This window comes from Nerophis lumbriciformis, linkage group LG27 (genome assembly GCF_033978685.3).
Source record: "Nerophis lumbriciformis linkage group LG27, RoL_Nlum_v2.1, whole genome shotgun sequence".
NCBI classification, from domain to species: Eukaryota; Metazoa; Chordata; class Actinopteri; order Syngnathiformes; family Syngnathidae; genus Nerophis; species Nerophis lumbriciformis.
In genome coordinates, this window is record NC_084574.2 from 37,068,760 (window position 1) to 37,082,500 (window position 13,741).

The 13,741-nt window shown below is 38.1% G+C and overlaps 1 protein-coding gene across 3 annotated transcripts in view; it reads right to left on the reverse strand.

Annotated features, from left to right (window-relative positions):
* ctnna2 (catenin (cadherin-associated protein), alpha 2) overlaps nt 1-13,741 on the reverse strand; it is a 974,853-nt gene that overhangs the window by 373,770 nt on the left and 587,342 nt on the right. For 2 of the 3 annotated variants that reach the window (XM_061988021.2, XM_061988022.2), the window contains one exon: nt 4,587-4,667. In XM_061988021.2, the coding sequence (XP_061844005.1) occupies nt 4,587-4,667 (81 nt within the window). Of the gene's footprint in view, nt 1-4,586; nt 4,668-9,157; nt 9,303-13,741 lie in introns of those variants that run through there. The other variant, XM_061988024.2, reaches the window with a different exon arrangement.

The window sequence follows — 13,741 nt, forward strand, 5'->3', positions numbered from 1 at the left end:
AGACAAGACAAGAAGTAAAACACTACACACAGGAAAACAGCAAGAAAGTCCAAATAAGTCAGGGTGTGATGTGACAGGTGGTGACAGTACACCTACTTTGAGACAAGAGCTATAGTGATGCATGCTGGGTTATGCTTTAAAGTTAAATCCAACAATTGCGACAACGACTCTTAACGGTCAACTAAGTTTCGTTTTTTTAATGATTTCTGCTGGTGGTGTGCCTCCGGATTTTTTCAACGCAAAAAATGTGCCTTGGCTCAAAAAAGGTTGAAAAACACTGCACTATACAAACGTTTCGATCGACAACCTATGTTCAAGAACCAAATACGTTTGTAAATCGAGGTTCCACTGATACGTATATAAAATGTGTATAAGTACACCTCTGCATAACGTTATATCCTTATCAACGTTTAAGGAAACCAAAACAATTCACATAAATATATATATATATATATAAACGTACAACAAATAACGTTATCATGATTGTTTTAATATTCATCATTCTGCCTGAATCTAGACATTTTTACAGATTATTGTTGAAATATGGTTTGTGTGGGAGGACAACCACGACACAAACCTTCCGAATTGTTAGAAAGCACATTGTTGAATATGTCTGTGTGGATGCTTCACTGATGACAGTATATAGTAAATATCTGACAGTATTTGGTGAGAGCCGTTTTGTCCTAATAATTTTGGCGGCCCTTGAACTCACCACAGTTGTGTGGACTCTGACACAACAGTTTGTTTACATGTACAACTTTCCCCGACGCTGCCACAGAAAGACGTAGTTTATGTCTCATTTTGTCCACCAAACATTTTATGCTGTGCGTGAATGCACAAAGGTGAACTGTTTTGATGTTATTGACTTGTTGGAGAGCTAATCAGGCATATTTGGTCACTGCATGACTGCAAGCTAATCCATGCTAACATGCTATTTAGGCTAACTGTATGTAAATATTGCATCATTATGCCTCGTTTGTAGCTTTATTTGAGCTCATTTACTTATGTGTGTTTTGTTTATTTTTCCATGTCTCATGACACATTATCTATATGTAATATTGGATGCATTTCTGATAGTTGTTTGTGTGCCATGTTGTTCCAGACCACAGCAAACGTTACCAAGCTTGCAAAGATTGCAATAAATCTATTAGAAGAAGACAGCCTGCCATTTCCTTTAAGTTGGACACACACATCTATACCTTTGGCCATTTCCAGGAGTTATCTCACCCTCTGAGAAGTTTTACTAATGTTTTCCAATCTTGTAAAAATGTGTAGAATAAATATTACATTTCAACATTTCTGTCAACCAAGATTTGCTTCAGCCCGCGACACATAGTCATTTTGATAGTAGGCTATTATAGCTAATATAGACACTTACATCATGTGTTGTCTTCATTATAACTTATATAAGACTTTTAAAGTAATTTCGATAGTAGGCTAATATAGCTAATATAGACACTTACATCATGTGTTGTCTTCATTATAACACTTATATAAGACGTTTAAAGTCATTTTGATAGTAGGCTAATATAGACACTTACATCATGTGTTGTCTTCATTATAACACTTATATAAGACTTTTAAAGTCATTTTGATAGTAGGCTAATATAGACACTTATATCATGTGTTGTCTTCATTATAACACTTATATAAAACTTTTAAAGTCATTTTGATAGTAGGCTAATACAGACACTTATATCATGTGTTGTCTTCATTATAACACGTATATAAGACTTTTAAAGTCATTTTGATAGTAGGCTAATATAGACACTTACATCATGTGTTGTCTTCATTATAACACTTATATAAAACTTTTAAAGTCATTTTGATAGTAGGCTAATATAGACACTTACATCATGTATTGTCTTCATTATAACACTTATATAAGACTTTTAAAGTAATTTTGATAGTAGGCTAATATAGCTAATATAGACACTTACATCATGTGTTGTCTTCATTATAACACTTATATAAGACTTTTAAAGTCATTTTGATAGTAGGCTAATATAGACACTTACATCATGTGTTGTCTTCATTATAACACTTATATAAGACTTTTAAAGTCATTTTGATAGTAGGCTAATATAGACACTTATATCATGTGTTGTCTTCATTATAACACTTATATAAAACTTTTAAAGTCATTTTGATAGTAGGCTAATATAGACACTTACATCATGTGTTGTCTTCATTATAACACTTATGTAAGACTTTTAAAGTCATTTTGATAGTAGGCTAATATAGACACTTACATCATGTGTTGTCTTCATTATAACACTTATATAAGACTTTTAAAGTCATTTTGATAGTAGAATAATATAGACACTTACATCATGTGTTGTCTTCATTATAACACTTATATAAGACTTTTAAAGTCATTTTGATAGTAGGCTAATATAGACACTTATATCATGTGTTGTCTTCATTATAACACTTATGTAAGACTTTTAAAGTCATTTTGATAGTAGGCTAATATAGACACTTACATCATGTGTTGTCTTCATTATAACACTTATATAAGACTTTTAAAGTTATTTTGATAGTAGGCTAATATAGACACTTACATCATGTGTTGTCTTCATTATAACACTTATATAAAACTTTTAAAGTCATTTTGATAGTAGGCTAATACAGACACTTATATCATGTGTTGTCTTCATTATAACACGTATATAAGACTTTTAAAGTCATTTTGATAGTAGGCTAATATAGACACTTACATCATGTGTTGTCTTCATTATAACACGTATATAAGACTTTTAAAGTCATTTTGATAGTAGGCTAATATAGACACTTACATCATGTGTTGTCTTCATTATAACACTTATATAAAACTTTTAAAGTCATTTTGATAGTAGGCTAATACAGACACTTATATCATGTGTTGTCTTCATTATAACACGTATATAAGACTTTTAAAGTCATTTTGATAGTAGGCTAATATAGACACTTACATCATGTGTTGTCTTCATTATAACACGTATATAAGACTTTTAAAGTCATTTTGATAGTAGGCTAATATAGACACTTACATCCTGTGTTGTCTTCATTATAACACTTATATAAAACTTTTAAAGTCATTTTGATAGTAGGCTAATACAGACACTTATATCATGTGTTGTCTTCATTATAACACGTATATAAGACTTTTAAAGTCATTTTGATAGTAGGCTAATATAGACACTTACATCATGTGTTGTCTTCATTATAACACTTATATAAAACTTTTAAAGTCATTTTGATAGTAGGCTAATATAGACACTTACATCATGTGTTGTCTTCATTATAACACTTATATAAGACTTTTAAAGTCATTTTGATAGTAGGCTAATATAGCTAATATAGACACTTACATCATGTGTTGTCTTCATTATAACACTTATATAAGACTTTTAAAGTCATTTTGATAGTAGGCTAATATAGACACTTACATCATGTGTTGTCTTCATTACAACACTTATGTAAGACTTTTAAAGTCATTTTGATAGTAGGCTAATATAGACACTTACATCATGTGTTGTCTTCATTATAACACTTATATAAGACTTTTAAAGTCATTTTGATAGTATGCTAATATAGACACTTACATCATGTGTTGTCTTCATTACAACACTTATATAAGACTTTTAAAGTCATTTTGATAGTAGGCTAATATAGACACTTACATCATGTGTTGTCTTCATTACAACACTTATGTAAGACTTTTAAAGTCATTTTGATAGTAGGCTAATATAGACACTTACATCATGTGTTGTCTTCATTACAACACTTATGTAAGACTTTTAAAGTCATTTTGATAGTAGGCTAATATAGACACTTACATCATGTGTTGTCTTCATTATAACACTTATATAAGACTTTTAAAGTCATTTTGATAGTAGGCTAATATAGACACTTACATCATGTGTTGTCTTCATTACAACACTTATATAAGACTTTTACAGTCATTTTGATAGTAGGTTAATATAGACACTTATATCATGTGTTGTCTTCATTATAACACTTATATAAGACTTTTACAGTCATTTTGATAGTAGGCTAATATAGACACTTATATCATGTGTTGTCTTCATTACAACACTTATATAAGACTTTTAAAGTCATTTTGATAGTAGGCTAATATAGACACTTACATCATGTGTTGTCTTCATTATAACACTTATATAAGACTTTTAAAGTCATTTTGATAGTAGGCTAATATAGACACTTACATCATGTGTTGTCTTCATTACAACACTTATATAAGACTTTTACAGTCATTTTGATAGTAGGTTAATATAGACACTTATATCATGTGTTGTCTTCATTATAACACTTATATAAGACTTTTAAAGTCATTTCGATAGTAGGCTAATATAGCTAATATAGACACTTACATCATGTGTTGTCTTCATTATAACACTTATATAAGACTTTACATTTTTTGCAGCTCCAGACCGATTACTTGTTTGTATTCATGGTCCAATATGGCTCTTTCTAGCTAATAGGGTCTCATCACTCGGACCCTTAAGCGTAACAATGTAGGAGTGGCTAGCCTTTGTTGACACATCCAACCAGGCCCGACATTGCAGGTGAACACTGCGTACCTGCCGACGCAGGTCCCGGGTCTTCTTGGTCATCTTGTCTATGGCCGAGTTCAGAGGGTCTCCTTTCTCTTTCCTGCCGGTCTGTGGGATAAGAACAAGACAAGGAACAGTTCTATTACTGTCGGGGCTTCAGTCAAGCGTTCAGCCCGGCGCGTTTGCAAACACTTTTCATCAAAAGACGCCGACTGTCAGTGTGCCGTGACACGCCAATCGCTTTTTTTCCACGTTACCTAGCAACTGTACATGTCTGGCAGCTGCCAGTTCCCCCGTGGATCAACTCCTTGCACTGCCAATTGTTGCTCGTGGCTCAAAGACGGAGTCCTGCGACTGGGACTATTTCACCAAATACAACGCGGAGATTTGTCGTCCGCAAATAAAGCACAAGGTCTCAGAAAAATTACAACAAAACTACCATCCCAGACCGCCACGGCATGCTTCCTAAAATAACATCCTGGTCCTGGTTCTAAAGCTGGAATGTGAGACATGTAAGATTGTTTTACGGTTCATCCGATCAATGTTCTGTTATTATTTGTATTCCTGCAATACATGGATTTTTCTTTGCGGATGCTATGAAGCAAATAGTTGAAATAAAGTAAACAAAATAAGCAAATACACTTAAAAGATATGTTATTGTTTGTACTATGTTGAGTTCACTCACTGCAGGTTTGATTGATTGATTGAAACTTTTATTAGGACCGCATTTTTCGGAGTATAAGGCGCACCGGAGTATAAGGCGCACCTGCCGAAAATGCATAGTAAAGAAGGAAAAAAAACATACATAAGTCGCATTTTTGGGGGAAATGTATTTGATAATAATCAGGCAATTTAAAATAAATAAAGAATAGTGAACAACAGGCTGAATAAGTGTACGTTATATGAGGCATAAATAACCAACTGGTATGTTAACGTAACATATTATGGTAAGAGTCATTCAAATAACTACAAACCCCGTTTCCATATGAGTTGGGAAATTGTGTTAGATGTAAATATAAACGGAATACAATGATTTGCAAATCATTTTCAACCCATATTCAGTTGAATATGCTACAAAGACAACATATTTGATGTTCAAACTGATAAACGTTTTTTTTTTTTTGCAAATAATCATTAACTTTAGAATTTGATGCCAGCAACACGTGACAAAGAAGTTGGGAAAGGTGGCAATAAATACTGATAAAGTTGAGGAATGCTCATCAAACACTTATTTGGAACATCCCACAGGTGAGCAGGCAAATTGGGAACAGGTGGGTGCCATGATTGGGTATAAAAGTAGATTCCATGAAATGCTCAGTCATTCACAAACAAGGATGGGGCGAGGGTCACCACTTTGTCAACACATGCGTGAGCAAATTGTTGAACAGTTTAAGAAAAAACCTTTCTCAACCAGCTATTGCAAGGAATTTAGGGATTTCACCATCTACGGTCCGTAATATCATCAAAAGGTTCAGAGAATCTGGAGAAATCACTGCACGTAAGCAGCTAAGCCCGTGACCTTCGATCCCTCAGGCTGTACTGCATCAACAAGCGACATCGGTGTGTAAAGGATATCACCACATGGGCTCAGGAACACTTCAGAAACCCTCTGTCAGTAACTACAGTTGGTCGCTACATCTGTAAGTGCAAGTTAAAACTCTCCTATGCAAGGCGAAAACCGTTTATCAACAACACCCAGAAAGGCCGTCGGCTTCGCTGGGCCTGAGCTCATCTAAGATGGACTGATACAAAGTGGAAAAGTGTTCTGTGGTCTGACGAGTCCACATTTCAAATTGTTTTTGGAAACCGTGGACGTCGTGTCCTCCGGACCAAAGAGGTAAAGAACCATCTGGATTGTTATAGGCACAAAGTGTAAAAGCCAGCATGTGTGATGGTATGGGGGTGTATTAGTGCCCAAGACATGGGTAACTTACACATCTGTGAAGGCACCATTAATGCTGAAAGGTACATACAGGTTTTGGAGCAACATATGTTTCCATCCAAGCAACGTTACCATGGACGCCCCTGCTTATTTCAGCAAGACAATGCCAAGCCACGTGTTACATCAACGTGGCTTCATAGTAAAAGAGTGCGGGTACTAGACTGGCCTGCCTGTAGTCCAGACCTGTCTCCCATCGAAAATGTGTGGCGCATTATGAAGCCTAAAATAGCACAACGGAGACCCCCGGACTGTTGAACAACTTAAGCTGTACATCAAGCAAGAATGGGAAAGAATTCCACCTGAGAAGCTTCAAAAATGTGTCTCCTCAGTTCCCAAACGTTTACTGAGTGTTGTTAAAAGGAAAGGCCATGTAACACAGTGGTGAACATGCCCTTTCCCAACTACTTTGGCACGTGTTGCAGCCATGAAATTCTAAGTTAATTATTATTTGCAAAAAATAAATAAAGTTTATGAGTTTGAACATCAAATATGTTGTCTTTGTAGTGCATTTAACACAATTTACCAACTCATATGGAAACGGGGTTTGTATATGGGGAAAAAAGAATCCTTGTAAGTCGTAGTGGACGCGGCTTATATAATGCGGTTTTGCCCTGCGGCTTATAGTCCGGTGTGGCTTATACATGGGAAAAACGTTTTTTTTTTTGTTCTAAAACGTAGTAGGTGTGGCTTTCGCAATACGGTTTGAACCCTGCGACTTATAGTCGGGTGCGGCTTATATATGGGGGGAAAAGTTTTCCCTTCTGGATCGTAGTGGGTGCGGCTTATATAGCACATTTTGAGCCCTGCACCTTATAGTCCGGTGCGGCTTATACATGGAAAAAATTGTTTTCCTTCTAAATCGTAGTGGGTGTGGCTTATATCATGTAGTTTTAGCCCTGCGGCTTATAGTCCGGTGCGGCTTATATATGGGGGGGGAATCCTTGTAAGTTGTAGTAGGCGCGGCTTATATGATACAGTTTTAGCCCTGCAGCTTATAGTCTGGTGCGGCTTATATGTGGAAAACATATTTTTCCTTTCAAATCGTAGTGGGTGCGGCTTATATATTACAGTTTTAGCCCTGCGGCTTATAGTCCGGTGCGTCTTATATATGGGGGAAAATCCTTCTGGGTCATAGTAGGCGCGGTTTATATGATGCGGTTTTAGCCCTGCGGCTTATAGTCAGGTGCGGCTTATGTATGGAAAAAAGTAAATTTTTCTTCTCAAACATAGTAGGTGCGGCCTATATAATGCGGTTTTAACCCTGCAACTTATAGTCCGGTGCGGCTTATATAAGGAAAAAAAGGTTTTCCTTTTGAATCGTAGTGGGCACAGCTTATATAATGTGGTATTAGCACTGCGGCTTATAGTCCGGTGCGGTTTATATATGGATTTATTTATTTTTCTAAAACGTAGTAGGTGCGGCTTATATGTTACGGTTTGAGCCCTGCGGCTTATAGTCCAGTGCGTCTTATATGTGGGAAAAAATCCTTCTGAGTCATGGTAGGCGCGGTTTATATAATGCAGTTTTAGCCCTGCGGCTTATAGTCCGGTGCAGCTTATGTATGGAAAAGGGTATGTTTTTCTTCTAAAACGTAGTAGGTGCGGCTTATATAATACGGTTTTAGCCCTGCGGTCTATAGTCCGGTGCGGCTTATACATGGGAAAAAAGGTATTTTTGTCTTCTAAAACGTAGTAGGTGCGGCTTATACAATACAGTTTGAACCCTGCAGCTTATAGTCCGGTGCGGCTTATATATGGGAAAAGTTGTTTTCCTTCTGAATCGTAGTGGGTGTGGCTTATATAATGCCGTTTTAGCCCTGCGGCTTATAGTCCGATGCGGCTTATACGTGGATTTATTTTTTTTTATTTTTTTACGTAGTAGGTGTGGCTTATATAATATGGTTTGAACCCTGCGGCTTATAGTCCGGTGCGTCTTATATATGGGAAAAGTTGTTTTCCTTCTGAATCGTAGTGGGCGTGGCTTATATAATGCAGTTTTAGCCCTGCGGTTTATAGTCCGATGCGGCTTATACATGGATTTTTTTTTATTTTTTATTTAAACGTAGTAGGTGTGGCTTATATAATACGGTTTGAACCCTGCGGCTTATAGTCCGGTGCGTCTTATATATGGATTTTTTTTAATTATTTTTTTTAAATGTAGTAGGTGTGGCTTATATAATACGGTTTGAACCCTGCAGCTTATAGTCCGGTGCGTCTTATATATGGGAAAATTTGTTTTCCTTCTGAATTGTAGTGGGCGTGGCTTATATAATGCAGTTTTAGCCCTGCGGCCTATAGTCCGATACGGCTTATACATGGATTTTATTTTTATTTTTTTTGAACGTAGTAGGTGTGGCTTATATAATATGGTTTGAACCCTGCGGCTTATAGTCCGGTGCGTCTTATATATGGGAAAAGTTGTTTTCCTTCTAAATCGTAGTAGGTGTGGCTTATATAATGTGGTTTTGGCCCTGCGGCTTATAGTTCGGTGCGGCTTATACAAGGGGAAAATATTTTTTCCTTCTAAAACGTAGTAGGGGCGGCTTATATAGTACCAATAATAGAGTAGCTTTCATTCTCAAGAAATGCACCTAAATCCAAGTACGGTGTGAGAAGTGGGGCCTCGGGAGCTGCAGTAGAAGAGGTTGTCCCGTACCTGGATGGTTGGCGGTTCAAAACCCAATTTCCTTGTGTCCAAGAGCAAGGCATTTCCCCCACTGTGGCCCACACAGGTGTGGAAATGGGAATGGTCAAATTGGCGGCAAAACAGAGGCTACAGGTGTAGATGTGGACTGAATAATAATAATAATAATAATAATAATAATAATAATAATAATAATAATAATAATAATAATAATAATGGCCTGTGGTCCAATCAGTCGTTATCCTCAAACAGCGACGATACGCCACAGACGACACTAAGTCACGATAACAAAGGTTATTCATTTTCCTCCCGCGTCTGAAAGAGGGATATCAGGACGGTCACCAGACCAGACCAACACTGTGATCCTCCCACAAAGCAATGCCGGCATACAAAATTAGTTGTGTTGTTGCTAGGCAACCGTCCAACAGTTATGCCCCGCATCGCCGTGAAGGCGAGCGCGGGATTCATCATCTTCTGAAGGCCAGCCCGCACCTTGCAAGTCTGCCCCACAAGCAGAGGAACAATCTTTTGACTGGGCGGAGATGTGAAAAGTCAACATTTTAACGAGGGACATCAAAGCAGTCGTGAAATAATCACTAATTCAGGCTCACGGACAACAACAATAGGTAATTAATTCCTAAATATGTATTTATACTGTAACTAGGGTTGTACGGTATTAGTATAGTACCACAATACTAATGAATCTATACCGCCTCCAAAATGTACCACTAATCCTGGCCTCCGTGGCGACAAATAAAGTAAGTTTCTTACAAGTATTATTATCACTGGAGGATGAGGAATAGCTAAACATGCTTCACTACACACTGCAGGAGGATACAATAGCTCACCGGTGTCACCGCTAACAAAAGATAGCGTTCCTGAATGTAAACAAATGCAATGGGTGGATCTATACCTGACATCCACTGTAATGATACCAAGTACAGAAGCGTATCTAAAGTTAAAGTTAAAAATAAAGTACCAATGATAGTCACACACACACACTCGGTGTGGTGAAATCATTCTCTGCATTTGACCCATCATCCTTGATCACCCCCTAGGAGGTGAGGGGAGCAGTGAGCAGCAGCGGTGGCCACGCCCGTGAATCATTTTTGGTGATTTAACCCCCAATTCCAATCCCAATTCCGTCTCCTATGTTATCCTGCTAGTGTTAGCATGCTAATATTTTAGCAAATTTCATTCATTTAAAACTAAAAATCATGGCTTTTGATACTTAGCAGCATCTTAGAAATGTGCAATTTATTTCCGCATTATCATGCTAGTGTTAGCATGCTAACGTTTTATGCTAGCATTCAGCACATTTTACTTGTTTTGATCTAAAAATTATGGCTTTTGATGTTTGGTGCCAACTTAGAAGTGTCCTGACGTCTCCTTTGTAATCATGCTAGTGTTAGCATGCTAACATTTTAGCAAATTTCATTTGTTTAAACCTAAAAATCATGGCTTTTTATGCTAGCATTCGACACATTTTACTTGTGTTGATCTAAAAACGATGGCGTTTGATGTTTGGTGCCAACTTAGAAGTGCCCTGACATCTCCTATGTTATCATGCTAGTGTTATCATGCTAACATTTTAGCAAATGTCATTTGTTTAAACCTAAAAAATCATGGCTTTTAATACTTAGCGGCATCTTAGAAGTATGCAATTGTTTCTGCATTATCATGCTAGCGTTTTATGCTAGCATTCCAGCACATTTTATTTGCGTTAATCTAAAAAGTATGGCTTTTAAATGATGGTGCCAACTTAGAAGTGTCCTGACGTTTCCTATGCTATCATGCTAGTGTTAGCATGCTAACATTTTAGCAAATTTCATTCATTTAAAACTAAAAATCATGGCTTTTGATACTTAGCGGCATCTTAAAAATGTGCAATTTTCTTTCCGCATTATCATGCTAGTGTTAGAATGCTAACGTTTTATGCTAGCATTTGACACATTTTTCTTGTGTTGATCTAAAAACGATGGCTTTTGATGTTTGGTGCCAACTTAGAAGTGTCCTGACGTCTCCTTTGAAATCATGCTAGTGTTAGCATGCTAACATTTTAGCAAATTTCATTTGTTTAAACCTAAAAATCATGGCTTTTTATGCTAGCATTCGACACATTTTACTTGTGTTGATCTAAAAACGATGGCGTTTGATGTTTGGTGCCAACTTAGAAGTGCCCTGACATCTCCTATGTTATCATGCTAGTGTTATCATGCTAACATTTTAGCAAATGTCATTCGTTTAAACCTAAAAATCCCGACTTTTGATACTTAGCGGCATCTTAGAAATGTGCAATTTTCTTTCCGCATTATCATGCTAGTGTTAGAATGCTAATGTTGTATGCTAGCATTCAGCACATTTTACTTGTGTTGATCTAAAAATTATGGCTTTTGATGTTTGGTGCCAATTTAGAAGTGTCCTGACGTTTCCTATGTTATGAATTAACTTTGCTAAAATGTTAGCCCGCTACCACTAGCATGCTAACATTTTAGCAAGTGTCATTCGTTTAAAATTAAAAATCAATGGCTTTTGATACTTAGTTGCATCTTAGAAATGTGCAATTTTCTTTCCGCATTATCATGCTACTGTTAGAATGCTAACGTTTTATGCTAGCATTCAGCACATTTTACTTGTTTTGATCTAAAAATGATGGCTTTTGATATTTGGTGCCAACTTAGAAGTGTCCTGATGTTTCCTATGCTATCATGCTAGTGTTAGCATGCTAACATTTTAGTAAAGTTCATTCGTTTAAACCTAAAGATCAATGGCTTTTGATACGTAGCGGCATCTTAGAAATGTGCAGTTTCTTTCCGCATTATCATGCGTTTCCTATGTTATTAATGAACTTTGGTATAATGTTAGCACGCTAACACTAGCATGCTAACATTTTAGCAAAGTTCATTCGTTTAAACCTAAAAATCAATGGCTTTAGATATTTAGCGGCATCTTAGAAGTGTGCAAAAAATTTTATGCATTATTATGCTAGTGTTAGCATGCTCAAATTTTAGCAAATTGTATTTGTTTGAACCTAAAAATCATCGCTTTTGACAAGAAAACCACTGACTTTATCCTGTCACCATGCTAACATTTTATACTCGCACTTTAACTAATTTTATTCATTTAAACTTTTTTTAAAAAGTGTGTATTTTGATACATATTGCCATCTTGCATGAATGATCACTGTTCCCATCATAAAGTGCCAACTTTAGCATGCTAACATTTTATCCTTGGTTTTTAGGCCCGATGAAAGGTACACAGCACATTTTTTTTCCCAGTTATCTATTTAGTACAGATGACTATCCCTTTGAAATGCTGTACATAAATATATATATATATATATATATATAGCTTTCTACCGATCACCACCTGGTGGTGAGTTGGCTGCGATGGTGGGGGAGGATGCCGGACAGACCTGGCAGGCCCAAACGCATTGTGAGGGTCTGCTGGGAACGTCTGGCAGAGTCTCCTGTCAGAGAGAGTTTCAATTCCCACCTCCGGAGGAACTTTGAACATGTCACGAGGGAGGTGCTGGACATTGAGTCCGAATGGACCATGTTCCGCGCCTCTATTGTCGAGGCGGCTGATTGGAGCTGTGGCCGCAAGGTACTTGGTGCTTGTCGTGGCGGTAATCCTAGAACCCGTTGGTGGACACCGGCGGTGAGGGATGCCGTCAAGCTGAAGAAGGAGTCCAATCGGGTTCTTTTGGCTCATAGGACTCTCGAGGCAGCGGACAAGTACCGACAGGCCAAGCGGTGTGCGGCTTCAGCGGTCGCAGAGGCAAAAATTCGGACATGGGAGGAGTTCGGGGAAGCCATGGAAAACGACTTCCGGACGGCTTCAAAGCAATTCTGGACCACCATCCGCCGCCTCAGGAAGGGGAAGCAGTGCACTATCAACACCGTGTATGGCGGGGATGGTGTTCTGCTGACCTCGACTGCGGATGTTGTGGATCGGTGGAGGGAATACTTGGAAGACCTCCTCAATCCCACCAACACGTCTTCCTATGAGGAAGCAGTGCCTGGGGAGTCTGTGTTGGGCTCTCCTATTTCTGGGGCTGAGGTTGCTGAGGTAGTTAAAAAGCTCCTCGGTGGCAAGGCCCCGGGGGTAGATGAGATCCGCCCGGAGTTCCTTAAGGCTCTGGATGCTGTGGGGCTGTCTTGGTTGACAAGACTCTGCAGCATCGTGTGGACATCGGGGGTGGTACCTCTGGATTGGCAGACCGGGGTGGTGGTTCCTCTCTTTAAGAAGGGGAACTGGAGGGTGTGCTCTAACTATCGTGGGATCACACTCCTCAGCCTTCCCGGTAAGGTCTATTCAGGTGTATTGGAGAGGAGGCTACGCCGGATAGTCAAACCTCGGATTCAGGAGGAACAGTGTGGTTTTCGTCCTGGTCGTGGAACTGTGGACCAGCTCTATACTCTCTGCAGGGTCCTTGAGGGTGCATGGGAGTTTGCCCAACCAGTCTACATGTGTTTTGTGGACTTGGAGAAGGCATTCGACCGTGTCCCTCGGGAAGTCCTGTGGGGAGTGCTCAGAGAGTATGGGGTATCGGACTGTCTGATTGTGGCAGTCCGCTCCCTGTATGCTCAGTGC